Here is an 18,567-nt window from a genome sequence, read left to right as displayed (position 1 = left end):
GTCCCCTCTCTCTCTGTCCCTCCCCTGCTCATGCCTCTCTCTCAAAAATGAATAAACATTTTAAAAAATGTATAAATTTCATTTCTTTGTCATGCCCCTTATTCTGTCTTTTAAATTCTGATCTTAACAAACTTTGTTCCCTTGGCTGTTTTATTCTTAAGGTTATACACAAACATTTTTACTTGAAAAGAGTTGAGATCATGGCCCAGTGCGAGGAGTGGATTGCAGACATCCAGCAGTACAGCAGTGATAAGCGGGTAGGCAGGACTATGTCTCACCATGCGGCAGCTCTCAAGGTGAGTAAGCCTTCCTAATAGGAGCCCTCTTGTATATTCACTGACGGACCCATGGCCACCAAACGGTAAAGGAATCCGAAGGATGCAAAGATTAAAACCATCAAATTTTTCCTTCTCCTTCCCTAATTGTTTTCTCCTGTTGTCCACAGTGGAAGGGAAATTGGGGTAGGGAACTTACGAGTCACCAGCGTGTTAATCCATTTTAAAACCTTACAAATGGCTGCAAGTGTGTAGTTGTCTTACCTTGTTTATGCATCTTAGACCTCCGACCAAAATTTAGTCTCTCTGAGGTCAGAGATTTTATCTTCCTTATTCTGCTCCTTTTACATTGTCAGTGTTGAACACTGTGCCTCCTACATAAAAACTGTTGGTTAGTTAATTTTCAAAGTCAGCTATTGACAACAACAAAATTTCAAACCCCTGGTGTGATATTTGAGGCCATTTCTCTCCCACTAGAAAATTATAATCCACAACTTAATATTCATAGACAACTAATCACTCTCTGTTAACAAGTCTGTATCTTTCCCTAAATGGCAGTATAGTATAATACAAAATTACACACTCTCTCTAAATCTTCTTTTTCATTTGGTTAAATTAAAAAAAAAATTATGTTGATAAAATTGTTTCTAAGGTTTTTTCTAGCATTAAGTGAGATAATTAGTGTGAAACATATTGCAAATGTTATATACATCAACCTGCTGTGCCTGATGAATCTCATTTAGTAAAATAATGGTGGGTTTATTTTCATTTATAGACTTTCTCTCAAAAATATTTAGCCAGAGGCAAGATGTATGATAAGTCAAGAGGTTACTCTCTTTAATTTAAAAGAGTGTATATTGCAGAAGAACGGTATCTTCTATATCATAAGTAATGCTGTTTTGCTCCAGGGATGGAGGCGTGGGTAGGGTCTATGGGCATGCTACTCAGGGCTTTTTAGCAACGTCAGTTATTTTGAGGTTCGAGATTTTTGCCTCTTATAATAATAGCATAAGGAAGGTGTTCAGTAAGTATTTGTAGGCCTAATGCTTTGGGTGTTGTTTTAAACTCATCTCCTCTCTCAGCTGACGTTATGTTAGAATCCCAGGGTTTATTCCCGTATCACTTACTCTCCCCCATGTAGCGTCACACTGCTCAGCTCCGGGAAGAGCTGCTAAAACTTCCCTGTCCCGAAGGCCTGGACCCTGATGCTGATGATGCCTCGGAGATGTGCAGTGCCACAGCCGGTGCTGAGGGGACTCTAACGCATGATCAGGTCAAACCCAGCAGCAGTAAGGATCTCCCCAGTGACTTCAAGTTATGAGCTGCGTTGACATGGACTTCGTAGACAAAGAGGCTTTGAAGCACAAGCCAAATATGTCAATATTTGTATGTAAGAAACTAATTATGTAATAGTTATTGAAACTGAAACTATACTATGCCCTTAAGGAGATCCAGTTTAATTCAAGGTGATCTTTTATTTACCTGTACAAGAGTGTAAACTTTTTTGTGCTTTTATTTTTCAATTGTGAGAACCACTGATTGGTATGTTCAACAAATTTGTGTATACAAAGAAATGGATAAATCACTGATATATAAGGGAAACTACCTTAGGAAAGAATGTTTACTGAATGTTTATTTTATTTTTTTTTTTACTGTAGAGTGAGGGGTTGTTAACAAAGAATATATATTGGTCATTCTTACAACTACTATTTAAAGTCAGCAACTTTTCACTGAATTTGATAGATTTTATGTTTGGCCATATCTTCATGCTCATATTTGATTTCTGAAGACCTCCTACATACACTTAAATAAAAGTTAAATGGACATACTCCCTCTTTTTTGATTTACTGGTACATTTTTTAAATGATAAATATGCCATAAAATGCATTATAGCTGGAGACTTGCACTTGTATGGATGAATTTATTACATTCAACGTATTTAATTTTATGCCTTCTAATTCTAAGATGCAGAAAAAAATAAATGAACATGATTTTATTCTATGCCAACATTTGGGCCTGTGAATGTATCCGTTATTTGAATTTAAGTATATGAAAAGGAATGGTCAATTTGAAAAGTCACTCTAAACTGATTTTTTCCTAAAGGGCTCCTTTTTTCCTGGACTCTGGTTTTATTACTAAAGTCACATGTATGTATTAAACATTGAGGCTCTGTAGAGCAGAGAGGATACCTCTCTGGTGCTGTTACAGTACATTCTGTACCTGCCATATAGGCTCATTTTCATGCAAATTCTTCCTAGAGCCAAATAAATAAAGACTTAGGTGTATTAGTATGTCTTCTTTCTAAAACAGTTTGCCATGGTGTGAAATGCTGTTTCTACAAAGAATTGGACACTTCCAAGACCTAAGCTTGGGAAAGGAAAGGATATTTTTCAAAGACCAATTATCACAAAGGAAAAGCTAAGTATATAAAATGACGTGGCCTGTGGGAGCCTTGAATCTGGAGCTGACCAAGAGAAACTGTATTCTGAACATCGAGCTGCTCTCTGAAGCAACAGGGGAGCTAGGGAGCGTGATACTCTCTGATGTACAAGGGGTAGTGCTCCTTAAGCGTGGACAAAGGAGGGGACAGACTGTATGTGACCAGAAAACAAAAAGTTCTCAAACACACACTGTTCGATCTGGTGGGTGATGAGCTACACCAAGAGTGACAAAATAAAGTCCATTTATGAGGAAGAAGAGTCCACTAAATGTCATCCACATACACGCTAGCTAAATTCTAGGTAACAGTAAGAAGTAAAAGGACAGTCCTCCATCCTCTAGGCTTTCTGTTTTTTGGTCTCTCAGGGTTCTGTGAGGGATAGAAGATAAAAGCTACTATATCAAGTGTACTGTTTGCCTCCAACTTGTGATTTTTTTTTTTTAATTTTTTTTTTCAACGTTTATTTATTTTTGGGACAGAGAGAGACAGAGCATGAACGGGGGAGGGGCAGAGAGAGAGGGAGACACAGAATCGGAAACAGGCTCCAGGCTCTGAGCCATCAGCCCAGAGCCTGATGCGGGGCTCGAACTCACAGACCGCGAGATCGTGACCTGGCTGAAGTCGGACGCTTAACCGACTGCGCCACCCAGGCGCCCCATGATTTTTTTTTTTTAATGTTTATTTATTTTTGAGAGAGAGAGACAAAGCACAAGCTTGGGAGGGGCAGAGAGAGAGACACAGAATCTGAAGCAGGCTCCCGGCTCTGAGCTGTCAGCACAGAGCCTGACATGGGGCTCGAACTCACAAACTGTGAGATCATGACCTGAGCTGAAGTTGGACGCTTAACCGACTTAGCCACCCAGGCTCCCCTTGGGATTTAATTTTTAATCATTAAAATAAGGCTGGGTCCTTTTTCTCCAATTCGCACCACTAGTCTTCAGGGGGCTTTATAAAAGAAAAGTAACAATACCAGTACGATAAGGTCCGATTCATGTTTTTAAAAAAACAAAACCTAAAAGTCTGAATTTGAGACTGATTACTTTCAAATGGTTCCATCTGGGATCCTGACTTTATGCCAGCAAACATTTGTGCACTCACTTTGGTACTAGGTTCAGGTTCCTGAACTTCAGGGTTGGATGACAGACGTGGAAACTTGATGTCGGTACAATTGCTAAGTTCCCAGAAAGAGTTCATTACAGGGTACTATTGGGAACACAGGGGAGGAGCACTTTGCTCGGGCAAAATGTTTGAGGTGATGTGGTCAGGAAAGTCTTCCTTAAGGAAAATAATCTTGAGTCTCGAAGGATGAGGATAAAGAATTCAGGCAGAAGTTACCACAGACAAAAGAGAACAAGAGGAGAGCTCGAGTTAATAGCACATTGGATTGTCAGAGACAATGGGATAGTCAAATGAAATGTTAGGCCATAGTGTTAGATAGGAGGGCTTGGATCATGGAAGACTTCTCTTGTTAAGGAGCTGTAACATCCTGTGTGTGATGGAGAGCTCCCAAGGAGCTTTAATTAGGGGAACAACCCGGTCATACTGTTTTAGGAAGATGATTCTACCAACTATGGGGAGGTAAGGAGATGAGTTAAGAGCCCACTATAGTCCAAGTGGTAGAGCATAAACTAGGACACAGAGGTAGAAAGGAAGAGGGGGGGAAATACATATTTTTTGGTATAAGAATAACCAGCATGTTTACAAGCTAAGTAGTCTGATGGGGGTTGGGGTGGGGTAGGAAAGGTAAGCGTGAAGGCCTTAGAAAACAATGGAACAAAAACCAGCAGGCATAGGATGGCCTAGATCCAAAAGAGCATGTGCAGAAAATGTGAAGAAATTTGGAAACCAGTTAAGACCATTGGTCTATTCATAAAACCATCAACTAAGAAGACGTTATCTTAAAGTACAAAAATAAACTGCTTAGATACCATTGTAGCGTTAAGACCAATATCTTCAAAGTCAGACAGATGTAGAAAGTACATAAATATTTTTTTGATGTCCTGTGATTCGGTTTATGTAGGATAAGGTGGGTGAGGTGAGGTGTTCTGGTTAGTGTGTCTTACCCTGGTAAAGAGTCAAGGGTTTTGGTTCCTTTCCGTTAGAGACCCATCCCATACTTTATACAATGCTGTAAAAAGTGTGCAGCTTGTCACATTGTTTCCTCTCACTTTCTGCACTTAGCCCACAGCCACCTGGGAGCAATCTTAACGTGACTTGAGCAGCACTGTTCTCAACAACTCAAATGAGGCTTGGCCCCGAGCCAGGCAGTACTCCCTGGCCATTTAGTCCTTAACCCAAAGCTGATTATTTAAGTACACGAGTTTCTACAGTTGGCCTTTTTTTTTTTTTTTTTTTTTTTTTGTAACCAAACAATATATACACTTAAAGTTGTATTCTGGTATGACCTTGTGTAGGTGCTAGAATAGTATTTTGCTGAAACAAGCCTCACATCTTGTGAGGCAATGAGACTGGTTAGAACAAAAGATTCCAAGATGGAAACTTTCATGCCCACTGGGTCAGCCTAGACATGGGAGTAACAGATCCAGTTGCAGACCTGGGGGGAAGCTAGACAGACTCAGCTGGAGGAGGCAGCCAGGGTAGCAGAGGACTGGAGCCAGCAGCCTGGCCCAAGCTGCCATGCTGATGCTCCAGTCTTGGGCAAGGCAGTCAGAGCCTGGCAGCTCTTGGGTTCATCTGGCTTCATAAAACTGAGGGGTTTTATTGTTATTATAGCTTAATGTACAGCTAGCTCACTATGGAAAGTTGGGAAAATCCTGAAAAATACAAACTGCGAAAGTAAACAGTTTTATGGTATCTTTTGCTCCAAATCTATTTTCTATACTTCTCTTTTCTATGCAATTGTTACATTGTATATACACTTCTATCAGCTTTTTTTTTTTTTTTTAATTTTTTTTTTTTTCAACGTTTATTTATTTTTGGGACAGCGAGAGACAGAGCATGAGCGGGGGAGGGGCAGAGAGAGAGGGAGACACAGAATCGGAAACAGGCTCCAGGCTCTGAGCCATCAGCCCAGAGCCTGACGCGGGGCTCAAACTCACGGACCGCGAGATCGTGACCTGGCTGAAGTCGGACGCTTAACCGACTGCGCCACCCAGGCGCCCCTATCAGCTTTTTAACAACATGTTAGGAACACTTTTTATGGTTAAGGAAACTGAATGGCTACATAATATGGATATACTTACCCAATCCCTTACTGTTGGACATTTAGGTTATTTCTGTTTTCTAATTACAAATAATGCTCTGATTAACATGGTCAGTACCTTTATTTCCTTCTGATAAATCCTAGAAATAAAGTTACTAGGTCAAAGGTTTTGATATATATAATGATGAATTGCTTTCCAGAGAAGTTGTATTGATTCTTACTTCCAGTATCAGTTAACATTGCCGTGCCCTGGCCAGCATTGGAGACTATATAGTTTTTTAATCTAGCATTTTTACCTATTATCATCAAACATGCTTATATCTGCATTTCTTCAACATTATCTATTTATTAGCCATTTGAATTTCTATTTTGTCAATGATGACTTTATACCTCTTTCCCATTTTTTTATGTATTGTTTTAATGTTTTAATATATATGAGCTCCTTGTGTAGTAGGATTTTATTGTTTTTATCATTCTTACTGTATCTTTCCCAAATGGCCTTTTAATTTTTCTCACAGAAGTTTTAAACCACCATGAAATAATCTATTGATCTTTTCCTTTGTGATTTTAACTGCTTCTTTATTATTTTAAAGCGCATCCGTATACAAAGACCAAAGAATCCTATATTTTCTAACAGGGATTGATTTTGGTATTGGTCATAGGCCTGTCTGGATCCCAATTGGAACAGATTAAACCACTCTCTGGGTCTCATCCCCCATTCTGTGCTCCCACCCAGCCCAACATAGTGGTAAGAATGCAAAAGCCATGTGCTCAAGTTGGAAGGTGCCAGGCAGGTTAAAAGGCAGCTCTTTGTTTTTTTTTTTGTTTTTATTTATTTATTTATTTATTTATTTATTAAAGTAGGCTTCAGATCCAGCATGGGCCCAGTGCAGGGCTTGAACCCACGACCCTGAGATCAAGAGCCAGATGCTTAACCGACTAAGCCACCCAGGCACCCCAAAAAGAAGGAAGCTCTTTCTGGAGCACCTGACTGGCTCATTTGGTACAAGTCCCACGTTGGGCATGGAGCCTACTTTAAAAAAAAAAAAAAAAAAGTCCTTTCACTTTTTTCTCTTGAAAAGCTGCCCAATTCCCCACAGCTTTCCATCTTTCAGCATCAACTTGCCTGATGCTTCAAGCTAAAGGAGCTGATCTGAATCCTCTGAACCTGTCCATTTCCTAGATAGAAGAGGCATCCTCTGGCTTCCATCCCTTAGCCCCTCGATGTGACCCTGTAGTGACCCCACGGTCTCCACCAAATGACTGGTTTCCTTCTGTGTTCCTGTGTTCCTGCTCAAGTTGCACCAGCTATATTTTCTTATGCAAGAAGAAATTGCACTGGTCACTATTTTGATAGTGTTTTCAATTTAATACACTTCTATTTCTCCAGGGAGGGAATGCCTGGTCCAGCCATGTCCAGGCTACTGGGGGCCTCAGGGTACTGATGCTCTACACCTTCCTGGCCTCCTCTGTTCCAAGGGCTAGGTCACAAGCGTAGACATGGATCTTCATTCCTCCGCCTGCTCCCATCCCGCACTTCTGTTCTTTGCTATCGCTTTTCCCTAGCCTTCCTACAGGTTTCCTTCTTTGGTTTCTCCCTCTTTTCAAGGGGCCACAGAGCCCCATCTCCCTAAAGCTGTTCTCGTTATTTAGAGGGACTAGTTAGAGCTCTTGTAGCTAGTTTTAGCTGGTTGTGTTCTGAGACTTAAATGACACAGATTTCTCATTGTTTACTTCCAAAGACTGGAAATAGCTAGCTACCCATTGGATATTTTTTAACCTGGCAATTACATGTATTTCTGATTGAATTCTGTAGTTCATGCATGACACCATTTATAAAAGGGAGTGTTAGGCTCCCTTTATCTTATGTTGGGTTTACTCTACAATAGTGGTTGAATTTTTTTTTGTTCACTGGCTCTGGCCAACTCTAGCACACCAGGGCTTTATCACACTTGGGAGCAAAATCTTTGTTTCTCTTTGTGTTGTGTGCATGTCTCTTCCACAGTATTGCAAGTTTCCTGAGCTTGGGGACTGTTTACTTACTGGTAACCTTAGCTGCCAACAGAGTGTCCAGAATACTAGAGGTATTTAATAAATATTTATTGAAAATTTTTTTTATTTTTTAATGTTTATTTCATTTTTGAGAGAGAGAGAGAGACGGAGCACAAGTGGGAGAAGGACAGAGAGAGGGAGACACAGAGTCTGAAGCAGGCTCCAGGCTCTGAGATGTCAGCACAGAGCCCGATGTGGGGCTCGAACTCACGAACTGTGAAATCAGGACCTCAGCTTAACCGACTGAGCCACCCAGGCGCCCTGAATTATTTTTTTTAAAGGGGCGCCTGGGTGGCTCAGTCGGTTGAACCTCCGACTTCGGCTCAGGTCATGATCTCGCAGTCTGTGAGTTCAAGCCCCACGTCGGGCTCTGTGCTGACAGCTCAGAGCCTGGAGCTTGCCTCCGATTCTGTGTCTGCCTCTCTCTCTGTCAAAATAAATAAACATTAAAAAAAAAAAAGAATAGTGGTTGAAACTTTCCTGAAGTCTTTTTTTTAAACCTTAATTTGCTTAATGATTTGATCTTTAGATTTTAAGGTTAATCTAACCTCAACAGAAAGGCTTCTGAACTTGCCTTCTGTAGTGTATTTTTTATTATGTATCTAGGAGCTTTATTTAAATCTTTTTTTTACCCTGCTGTTCTTAAACATTTTTTTTTCCATCTGAGAGTTTCATAGGTAATTGAATTAATTAGTACAGTGCTTTAGTTCAGGATAATAACCTGTCTTAAATGTCTTGTTCTTTTACTTGTCTTCCTGAACTTGATGAAAATCCTTCATGATAGCCCTTTATTTGACTGTTGACAATAGTTTTAATTTTTTTTTTAATTAAAAAAAAAATTTTTTTTTAATGTTTATTTTTGAGACAGAGAGAGACAGAGCATGAACGGGGGAGGGTCAGAGAGAGAGGGAGACACAGAATCTGAAACAGGCTCCAGGCTCTGGGCAGTCAGCACAGAGCCTGACGTGGGGCTCGAACTCACGGACCGCGAGATCATGACCTGAGCCGAAGTCGGACGCTCAACCGACTGAGCCACCCAGGCGCCCCAACAATAGTTTTAATTTAACTTCCTATTTGTCTTCTGTCCTTGCAGTTTTACAATGTAATTGTCTTTTTGTTGTTGTTTTTTAATTTTTTTAAATTTTACACAAGTGGATATTTGAAGTGAGAAAAAGAGATCATAATTAAAATGCTACAAACATAAAGTGCCAAAAATAACCTAACACTAATTGAAATATACATATTTTGGATGCAGTCTTTTTGCTATTGTTTTCACGGCTGTAATCTCTTGATCATCTCTTTACAGGCCACGGTTTTTATAATACTTTGTAACTGTTGAATAGGAAGACCATTCCTTATTTCTTCCAGTATGGTTGATTAATATTTGTTATTATTGATGGTAGGGATGCATAAAACATACAACCTCACCCACGAACATATACCCTGTTTATAGTATTCCAATAGGATTGTGTCCCACCAACACATAAATTCTGTATTCCATGATTCCCATCAAAAAAAAAAAAATGCTGGTTTTGTAATTTCTTTATTTTTTGTTCTTGTTGTCAACCAACATATTTTAATCCTTTGGCGCATTTGAATTTTCTCTTATAGTGGTTTAGGTTTTAAAAGCTTTTTATAAATGGACAGTTTTAAAAAAAACTGTCCTGTCAGTTTAAAAAAAAACTGTCCTGTCAGTTTAAAAAAAAAAAAATCAGGCAGGGAAGCCTGGGTGGCTTGTCAGTTAGGCAGCCAACTCTTGATTTCGGCTCAGGTCGTGATCCCAGGGTCATGAGATCGAGCCCCCGCATCAGGCTCTTTGCTGAGCATGGAGCCTGCTTAAGACTCTCTCTCCCTCTCCCTCTGCCCTCTCCCCCATTCGTGTTCACTCTCTCTAAAATAAGATAAAAATACACTGAAGAAAAAAAAAAGAGGCAGAAAAGGCTCGAAGTGTTCTGTTTCTATGGACACAGTGATGAGCAGATTGACACTCTCTCCACTCATGGTGGCCTGAGTCTGGGTGGGAAGAGGAACTCTGAGCAAGTAATTCAGGATGATCTGTGCCCAAAAAAGTGCAGGGTCCCTGAATGTCCACTGCACTTTCTCCCTGTGGGAAGGCAGGTCCAGCATTCCGTCAATCTGACTCCTTTCCAGACCAGGTGTGATGTCAGGGACATTGCTGAAATCACTGGTTGTATTCTTTTCAGAGTTCCCCAGGAGTTCCTCCAGAAGGGATTGGGCAGCACGCTCTTCTGGGACCTTGAGAACAGGTCACTGTGTGACCAGGAAGAACACAAGTCTCCTTTGTGTCCAGCAGCCAGACAATCATAGTGAGCCCAACGCTCTTCAAAGAAAATAGGGCCTCCGTCTGCTTAAGGTCAAGATCAGACACAGCTTCCCCATTTCAGGTCATGACTTCATTGCCCTCTCTCAGCCCTTCTCCATTCGCCAAGCTGTCAGGGAGAATGTCACTTCTAAGTATTTTGGCTGGGATGCTGATTCTTCTCCACCTGCGCAATCACTGCAAACCTGAAGTCAGGCACCCTCCCAGGTTTTGTGAGCTGCACATCATAAACCTTGTGTAAAAGTCAAACATATTCCTGACAGGAGTAGAGTTCCATTTTGGCCAGGCACTGATGAGGATTGAGTCTTCTCACAATTAAAAAAAAATTTTTTTTAACGTTTATTTGTTTTTAAGACAGAGACAGAGCATGAATGGGGGAGGGTCAGAGAGAGAGGGAGACACAGAATCTGAAACAGGCTCCAGGCTCTGAGCTGTCAGCACAGAGCCCGACGCAGGGCTCAAACTCACAGATTATTGGAAACATTTTCCATAGACATTTTCTCTGTATATTTCAAGCCTTGTTTCTCTTCCATCACCCATCTGTTTACCTCTGGCCCAGAGCACCATAGGACTTACTCATTTATTTCGCCCTAAGACCTTCAACCTGTATTTTTGTTCCATAAGAGATCAACACAGAGAACTGGCTCTAGGAGTATCCCTGGATGTTGGTGGGGGCGCCTGGGTGGCTCAGTCCATTAAGTGTCTGGCTTTGGCTCAGGTCATGATCTCATGGTTCACGAGTTCAAGCCTCGGCTTGAATCAGGGCTTCGGATCTACTCTCTCTCTCTTAAAAGCAAATAAACACTTAAAAATAAAATCCTCTAAATCTGTCAAAGGATTATGAGACCACTCACTAATCAGTACATGAAATAAAAAGACAAAGCTGGATGTATTGTTTCCTACATAGTTTGCTGGGGCTGCCGTAACAAGTAACACAGACGGAAGAGGCTTAAACAAGATCAAGGTGTTGGCATGATGCCTCCTGGCTTGGCCTGTAGGTGGCCGTTTTCTCCCTGTGTGTTCACATGGTCTCTCTGTGCATGTGAATGTTGTAATCACCCCTTCTTATAAGGACATGGATTAGGGCCCACCCTCCTGGCCTTCTTTTACCTTAATTACCACTTTAAAGACTCTATCTCCAAAGACAGCCACATTTTGAGAGGTCTTACCTGGGGGTTAGGATCCCAATGTATGAATTTGGGGGTAGCGGTTGTCGGGGGGAGACATGATTCAGCTCCTGACATTTTCTAAGTGAGGGGACATTTTCTACATGAGGGAAAATTGTGTTGGTCAGGCAGAGTCTGTCCCAGCTGAGCAGTGTTGATCTTCCATAGGGTGAGGGGCACTGTGGACTTTGGGGATTGGCAGCCTTTCAGAGAACCTGGGAATTCGAGCTACTTCAGTGACACTCTTGGTGGTTGGCACTTAGATGCATGTTTAGCAGAGCGAGCCCATCTCCGCCAGGCTGAGCTTCGGCACAGGAGGCTGCCCCTGGATGGCTTGTACGAGAGTACGGGTGAGGCAGGTTGTCGTTGACACAGCAGGCTTAAAGGCCAGCCGAAGGGCCAGTCTCCCTCAGTTTGTGGCAATGTTATTCTCCATACAAGTGGCTTTCATCTGGTCCCACTTTTGGCCTAAAGTGGCCTAATACCCCTTCCCCGGAACTTGTGGTATTTCTGGCTGATTTACAAGTTTGCACTCTGAATCCCAGTCACTGATGTTCTGCTGGATTACAGAGCAAGGGACAGACACCAGAGCCAGCTGGCTCTCTCAGATCACTAGTTCTATGGCCTTAAATGGCTTCACCAAGATTCGGCTTCTTCTGTAATTGGAAATAACAACAACGGTCTCACAGTGTTGTTATAAGTATCAATCATCATGACTTAAGAGAAACACCTAGCACAGTATCCATGCCACATACCACTTCATGGTTCTCATCTCCCACTTATTAGACTCGCCTAGAAGCTTTAAAAATTGCTGAGAAGAGGAATCTCCATAGCCCTCTGAGGTTCTGATTTAATTAGAGTTGATTCCAGGCAGATGATGATAAAACTCCCAAGGTGGTTCTAAAGGTCAGCCAGGCTTGAGAACCATTATTAACTGCTCCACAATGGTAACTCTTTCAATCCATTCTCTTATATCTTGATTGGCTTTCCCCCTAAACGTGATACTCTTCCCAAACTTAAGCCATTTTTCTTCTACATACTTGAGAAGGAAAAGCCCTCCCCTTGCTGTATGCACACAATTTTATGACAGGATGTCTGTGGCTCTGATGTTATAAGGGATGTGTCTTCAGACCCAAAAGTGGAATTGAGGAGACAGGGTGACTGGAAGGGAATATTTCTTTTTCCAAACTGTAAAAGGATCGCAAGTCACATAGAAGTCTGCCCATGACATTTATACAGGAAGATGCAAAGGGAGATACACATGCTGGATATTCTAATATTTAAGTTATTAAAGTGATTGATTTTAATGTTTATTTATTTTTGAGAGAGAGAGAGAAAGAGCGTGAGCGGGGGGAGGGGCAGAGAGAGACAGACACAGGATCTGAAGCAGGCTCCAGGCTCTGAGCTGTCAGCACAGAACCCGACCCGGGGCATGAACTTACAAGTTATGAGATAGACACCTGAGCTGAATTCAGATGCTTAACTGACTGAGCCACCCAGGCACCCCTCTAACTAATAGTTCTATGTGAAATATGTCCTATCATCCTACTTTGACAAATGTTATCTTCATAACCCTTAGAATTTATGTATGTATGTATGTATGTATGTTGACCTTCTTTCAACAAAATCTTAATGATGGTTTAATACTTGTGTCAGTTCCTAGGGCTGCTGTAACAAATTACCACCAATTGGGGGGGCTTGAATAACAGAGATTTATTCATGCACAGTTCTGGAGACCAAAAGTCTGAAATCAAGGTGTGGGCAGGACTAAACTCCATCTGAAGCCTCTAAGGGAGAATCCATTCTTTGCCTTTTCCTGGTCCTATTAACACCAATAAGCTAAAGAATTAAAAATATGTGATGTAATTTTATTCCAAGTATATAAAGTTTGGATGTATTTTCATCAAAAATGTAAATTTTTAAGAAAATGTTAAGTTTCTATTTTTCCCCTAAAACTATTTATTAAAACTAAAAGCGAAATACAAACTATAATTGGGGCGCCTGGATGGCTCAGTAAGTTAAGCATCTGACTTCGGCTTAGATCATGAAATCGCCGTTTGTGGGTTGGGCCCCATGTCGGGCTCTGTGCTGACAACTCAGAGCTTGGAGCCTGCTTTGGATTCTGTGTCTCCCTCTCTCTCTGTACCTCCCCTGCTCATGCTCATGCTCTGTCTCTGTCTCTCTCAATAATAAATAAACGTTAAAAAAATTTTTTTTAAATGCAAAGTATAATCAATGACTCTCAAAACTTTCATGCTGGTTAAAGAAAGCTAAACTTTTAAAATATTTTAAACATTTAATCCAATCTTTTATAAAAACAAAATTCAACAGTTCTAGGGTTTGATGTCATCTAGTGGCTAATGTGAAGAATTGGTGATGTATTACATCTCATTTGAATGGTACATCTGAGTTGTTTAAAACCATGAAATGTTTTCTAGCTACTGTCCATATGCGTTGTAAAGAAAATTTTATTTCATGACTACCTCCAGAACCAAAAATAGAACGCAAAGAGTAGCAAACAAAGGAATGAGCATCACTATTGAGAAAAGACACTTAATTGTGCAAGAATCTGTTACATTCATGCCAAGAGAGAGATTGTAACAAGTTAATTGTCCTGTCTCTTACCTATGAACTTCTGCAACTCAAACCTTCCCTGTATTTTTAATTCATCAGGACATAGATAATATGTAGAAAAGCCTTTCTCTGGAGTCTCATCAGTCTAAATCAAGAGGGCAGATGTTCAAGGTCACCTTGTGTCCTTGGATCTTAAGTGACAGGAACCCTTACTCATGTATTCTTTGAGTCAGTTTGTTTGTGATACATAGGTCCCTTTAGAGCTTCCCACCCAGGGGAGGAGGCCCCCTTATGTGATTCTAAGCATGCCTAAGAGTTCTTGAGTTGAGGGAGAGATGGCACTCTCTAAATGGTGCTGGTTGGATCAAGCCTGGATTATGTGAGATTTAGCAGCATTGTTCCTGTATCTATACTTATGTCTCCTTTGTATCCATTTTGCATCTAGTGAAGTCTTGTTGAAAGCCTTATCGTATTTTCACCTGAATGAAGACCTATCGAGGGAAGGGTCTTATTTTGCTTTGTGGGGGAAACAGCATACCCTTGAGGGGAGCGTGCTATGTTAGTGTTTAGAGTCAAATTCTAGGAGCCCAAGGACAAAGTAAAACCTAGGAGGACATCACGGGGCTGCCTGCCTTCAGTCCCTACTAACCAGGACAGTTTCCAAAGAAGGAAACCTTATGGGATCTGGTTGCTTTTCATTAAGGAGGGTAGCTCCTTGTTCTGTCTCTTTTGACTTCTATTCCTACCAATATTCCACCCTCACCCACAAACATTCTTTCTTTCCTCTGCTTCTCCAATGTTTGCTTTTAGGGATTTTTAGCGCCTGTACTGACCTAGGCTCTAGAGCTGTTTCTAGGATGTTTACTTGGGAAGTTATTTCACTTATTTACCTACTTGCTCTGTCCTGCAGACCAGTCACATACTTCTCACCCACCGTTGTTCACCAGATGTGGAGAGCATGGAACTTTGGGGGTCAGACTAGGTTCAAATCTTAGTGCAATCGTGGGCAAGGTACTTACTTTTCAGTTTCCTTATTTGAAAAATTGGCTTAATAATATTTACTTTAAAGAGTTATTGAGAGTTAAGTGAGATATCCATTGAAATGTGTTTAACACCACATCTTCTTTGTCTTACAACTTCAATCCATGTTAATTTGTTTGCCACAGGACACAGACCCAGCTAACTCTCTGGAGGGTTCCTGGTAGTTGTGGGGTTTTGTTCTGAGAGACACAATGCTTGGAAAGAGCAGAGGACCAGCAGTGGGATGAGAAGAAAGAATTGTGTGTCAGGTGAACGCTTTTGAATGCTAGTCTTGGGAGAGAAGATTTTATGTTTTATACAATGGACACTTTTTTAGAAAACAGTGTTATTGAGGTATAAGTGGGTATAGTTGACATAGAAAAAGGTGCACGTATTTTAACTGAACAGTTAAAGTTTTTCCATATGTATATTCCCATGAAATCATTAGCACAATCAGATAGTGAACATATCTCTTACCCCCCCCCCCATGTCTTTGTTCCTCTTGGGAATCTATCCCTGCTTTCCTCTTCATTTCCCCACCCCCCCCGGGAAACACTGATCTGCTTTCTGTCATAAAGTACTTTGCATTTTCTAGATTTATATAAATGGACTCGTACATTACTTTTCCTGGCTTATTTTACTCAGCATAATTACTTTGGTGTTTGTGTATATTGTGTGTATCTATAGTTTATTCATTATTATAGCTGAATACTAGTCCATTATAGGAATGTATCACAATTTGTTTATTCATTCATCCATGCATGGACATTTGGGTTGTAGCCAGTTTTTGGCTATTGCTAAAAATGCTGCCACACGCAATAATTAAAAATTATTATTAAACATGAGATTTGTTAATGAATATGAAAAAGGATCGAAGGATCATGAAATGCTGGTTACAATCCTGCCTCCTTTTTACTACTTAGAAAGATATGAGATAAGATTAGTTAAAACACATAACGTGTATCAAACCTGAAGCTGCTTGGAGAAAGTTCATTTACAATACAATTTAAGGTTCTAGGGTAAACATGGCGTATTCAATATATGCCACCTCTTCTTCTTCAAAACCCACTACATCTATAGTGAAGAAAAAAATTAAGACATATTCAACAGGGAAGGAGACCATGAGGCTGGGTAACCCTGTCTGGGAGCTAGTAACTGATGTAGCTGACCAGAGAAGGCACGATCCTAAAAAGGCAATGGAAAAAACTAAGGCACACTTGCAATCAGACTGAAGAATCCTCAAAAGACTCAGCAGCTGGGTGCACCAGATACCCCTGGGACTGAAGATTATGGGGTGGGAGGAGGAGGGGCTAAAATGAGGAGGATTGAGGCAAAGCTGATTCAGTCATTTGGAACGCCTGCCCACTCCTTTCCCTCCACCCCAACTGTAGTGGTCTTTACATGGTCTGATATTCAGACTGGATCTTGAATGGTGACACTCCTGGCTTTCTTGCTCTACTTGGCTCTGGAACTCTGGCAACCAGACCCTCACTGTCTAGGTAGGAGATTTAAAGAGTCTCTGAGAGGGGTGCCTGGGTGGCTCATTCGGATAAGCCACCTGATTTTGGCTCAAGCTGTGATCTCTCCGTTGGAGGGATGGAGCCCTGCCTCCAGCTCTGTGCTGACAACATGGAGCCTGCTTGGGACTCTCTCTCTCTGCCCATCTCCTCTCTCTCTAAATAAATAAATAAACTTAAAAAAAAAAAAAGAGTCTCTGAGAAATCTGGCCAGCTCAAAAAAAAAAAAAAAAAAAAAAAGAACTTAATAGATGGGGACATCAGGGTTCCCAGCAACCTGCCGAGACAAGGCGCTCCATGGATCCCCAAGTGGACCTGCCCTGCCCATCAGCTCAGTATCCACTCCGTATATTTTTTTTTCAGTTGAGACCATATTTTTTTCTTCCACATTTTTATTCCTGGAGTCCATTTTGCCTGAAGAGAGATTAATATACTTAATTACTATGATTGTGAAGCATATCTCATTTAAGGATTTTTTAAAAGTTGATTTATTCATTTTGAGAGAGACAGAGACAGCGCGAGGGGGGAAGGGGCAGAGAGAGAGAGAGAGAGAGAGAGAGAGAGAGAGAGAGAAACAATCCCAAGCAGGCTCTACACTGTCAGTGCAGGGCCTGCCGAGGGGCTAAAACCCACAAAACCGTGAGATCTTGACCTGAGCCGAAACCCAGATCTTGACCCACTAAGCCGCCCAGGCACCCCTCAAGTGCAAACAAACCAACCTTGAATTCTAGAGAAAGCACCAAGTTCACTGTGTGGGACAAGGGGGCTCTACAGGCACCTGAGGAATGGTGTAGTGGTCAGTGTTTCTACTGTCAAATGGTTTAGACAGTGCTGGATTCTGTGCTGAAAAAAACAACAACAATACGGACGGACACCCTGATTAAATATCATTTCCCGCACAAATAACTTTTAATTACTTCTCAATGAGAAGACCTTCTCGGGCTTCTGCTTTTCTCCGCTCACAGCTCAGGTCTGGCTTCCTTTGGCTTCTTGCAGCAGCCCAGCACCATTCCCCCCAGGAGCGGCTCTTTCAGAGATCTCTTGCACTTTTATTGCCGCAGGAAGGCTGCGCGGTAGGGATTGCCCTGGATCGTGCACGGCATTCCATTCTCCGAGGGCAGGTGTCAGGCCCACTCGGGTGGCGTCCCGCCCCGCTGAGGCCTGGCTCTCTGAGCCTCCGTTTCGGCCTAGGAGGGCGGCTACGAGGAAGAAAGGACAAGGAGAAATGCGAACGAGGCGCCAGCTCCGTGCTCAGCGGCAGGCCCGCAGGGGTGACAGGTTTCTGGCGTCAGTCTTTCCTCCACTAACTTCCTTCCCTGCACCAGCCGCCGGGCCACATGCCCCACTCGGTCATGATTTAGTGGCAGCGTCAAAACCAGATAACTTCCTTACACTTTTTAATTTTTAAAGTTGGCTTGTATTTGTTTGTGTATGTGTGCATACAGGTATGTAATCTCTACTCCTGACATGGGGCTTGAACTCACGACCCCTAGATCGAGTGGCCGGCTCCCCGGCCTCAGCCAGCAAGGCGCCCCGATACTTTCCTCACACTTTCATTCTTTCTAAGAATAAAGACCTAGTCTCTGCGGACGAGGTTCTTAACCCGGAGTTCGCGGACTCCACTTCAGAAGGTCTCTAACTTGCCGGACGGTACCCAAATGTTGGCACTAAGGGCCCACGTGCATTTTGCCGCCAGGACCCGCGTCAGGTAGTCAGGAGGGTTCTGATCCAAAAAGGTTTAGGAATCCAAGCGGTAGACCTTTCCTATTACCTCTTCTTCTCAGACCAAAACCGCCGTTTAGCCTCATTTTATCTAATCCCAGTCCGCAGCGGGTGGGGCAAGAGGACTCCACGCCGCTCAAATCTTCTACAGCTCGCGGCCCCCGCCCCTAAAGAGGAGACCCGCCCTCGAACCCGCCCATTGCCCGCTCGGGGCGGGGCGTCTCTACTGGGCATGCTCAGTACTAAGAACTTGGGTTGGTCTCTTAGGCGGAAGCCGGGGCGGAGTGTGTGTGTTTT

General features: G+C 42.1%; 1 protein-coding gene across 1 annotated transcript in view; it reads left to right on the top strand.

Annotated features, from left to right (window-relative positions):
- BIRC6 (baculoviral IAP repeat containing 6) overlaps positions 1-2,560 on the top strand; it is a 226,416-nt gene extending 223,856 nt beyond the window's left edge. Inside the window, 2 exon segments of the mRNA XM_032592785.1 lie at positions 162-296; positions 1,417-2,560. Of these exon segments, the coding sequence (XP_032448676.1) occupies positions 162-296; positions 1,417-1,596 (315 nt within the window). The 3' untranslated portion in view covers positions 1,597-2,560.
- Positions 2,561-18,567: the final 16,007 nt, after the last annotated feature.

The sequence above is a fragment of the Lynx canadensis genome, chromosome A3 (assembly GCF_007474595.2).
Source record: "Lynx canadensis isolate LIC74 chromosome A3, mLynCan4.pri.v2, whole genome shotgun sequence".
NCBI classification, from domain to species: Eukaryota; Metazoa; Chordata; class Mammalia; order Carnivora; family Felidae; genus Lynx; species Lynx canadensis.
This window is presented reverse-complemented; position numbering and strand designations above follow the sequence as displayed.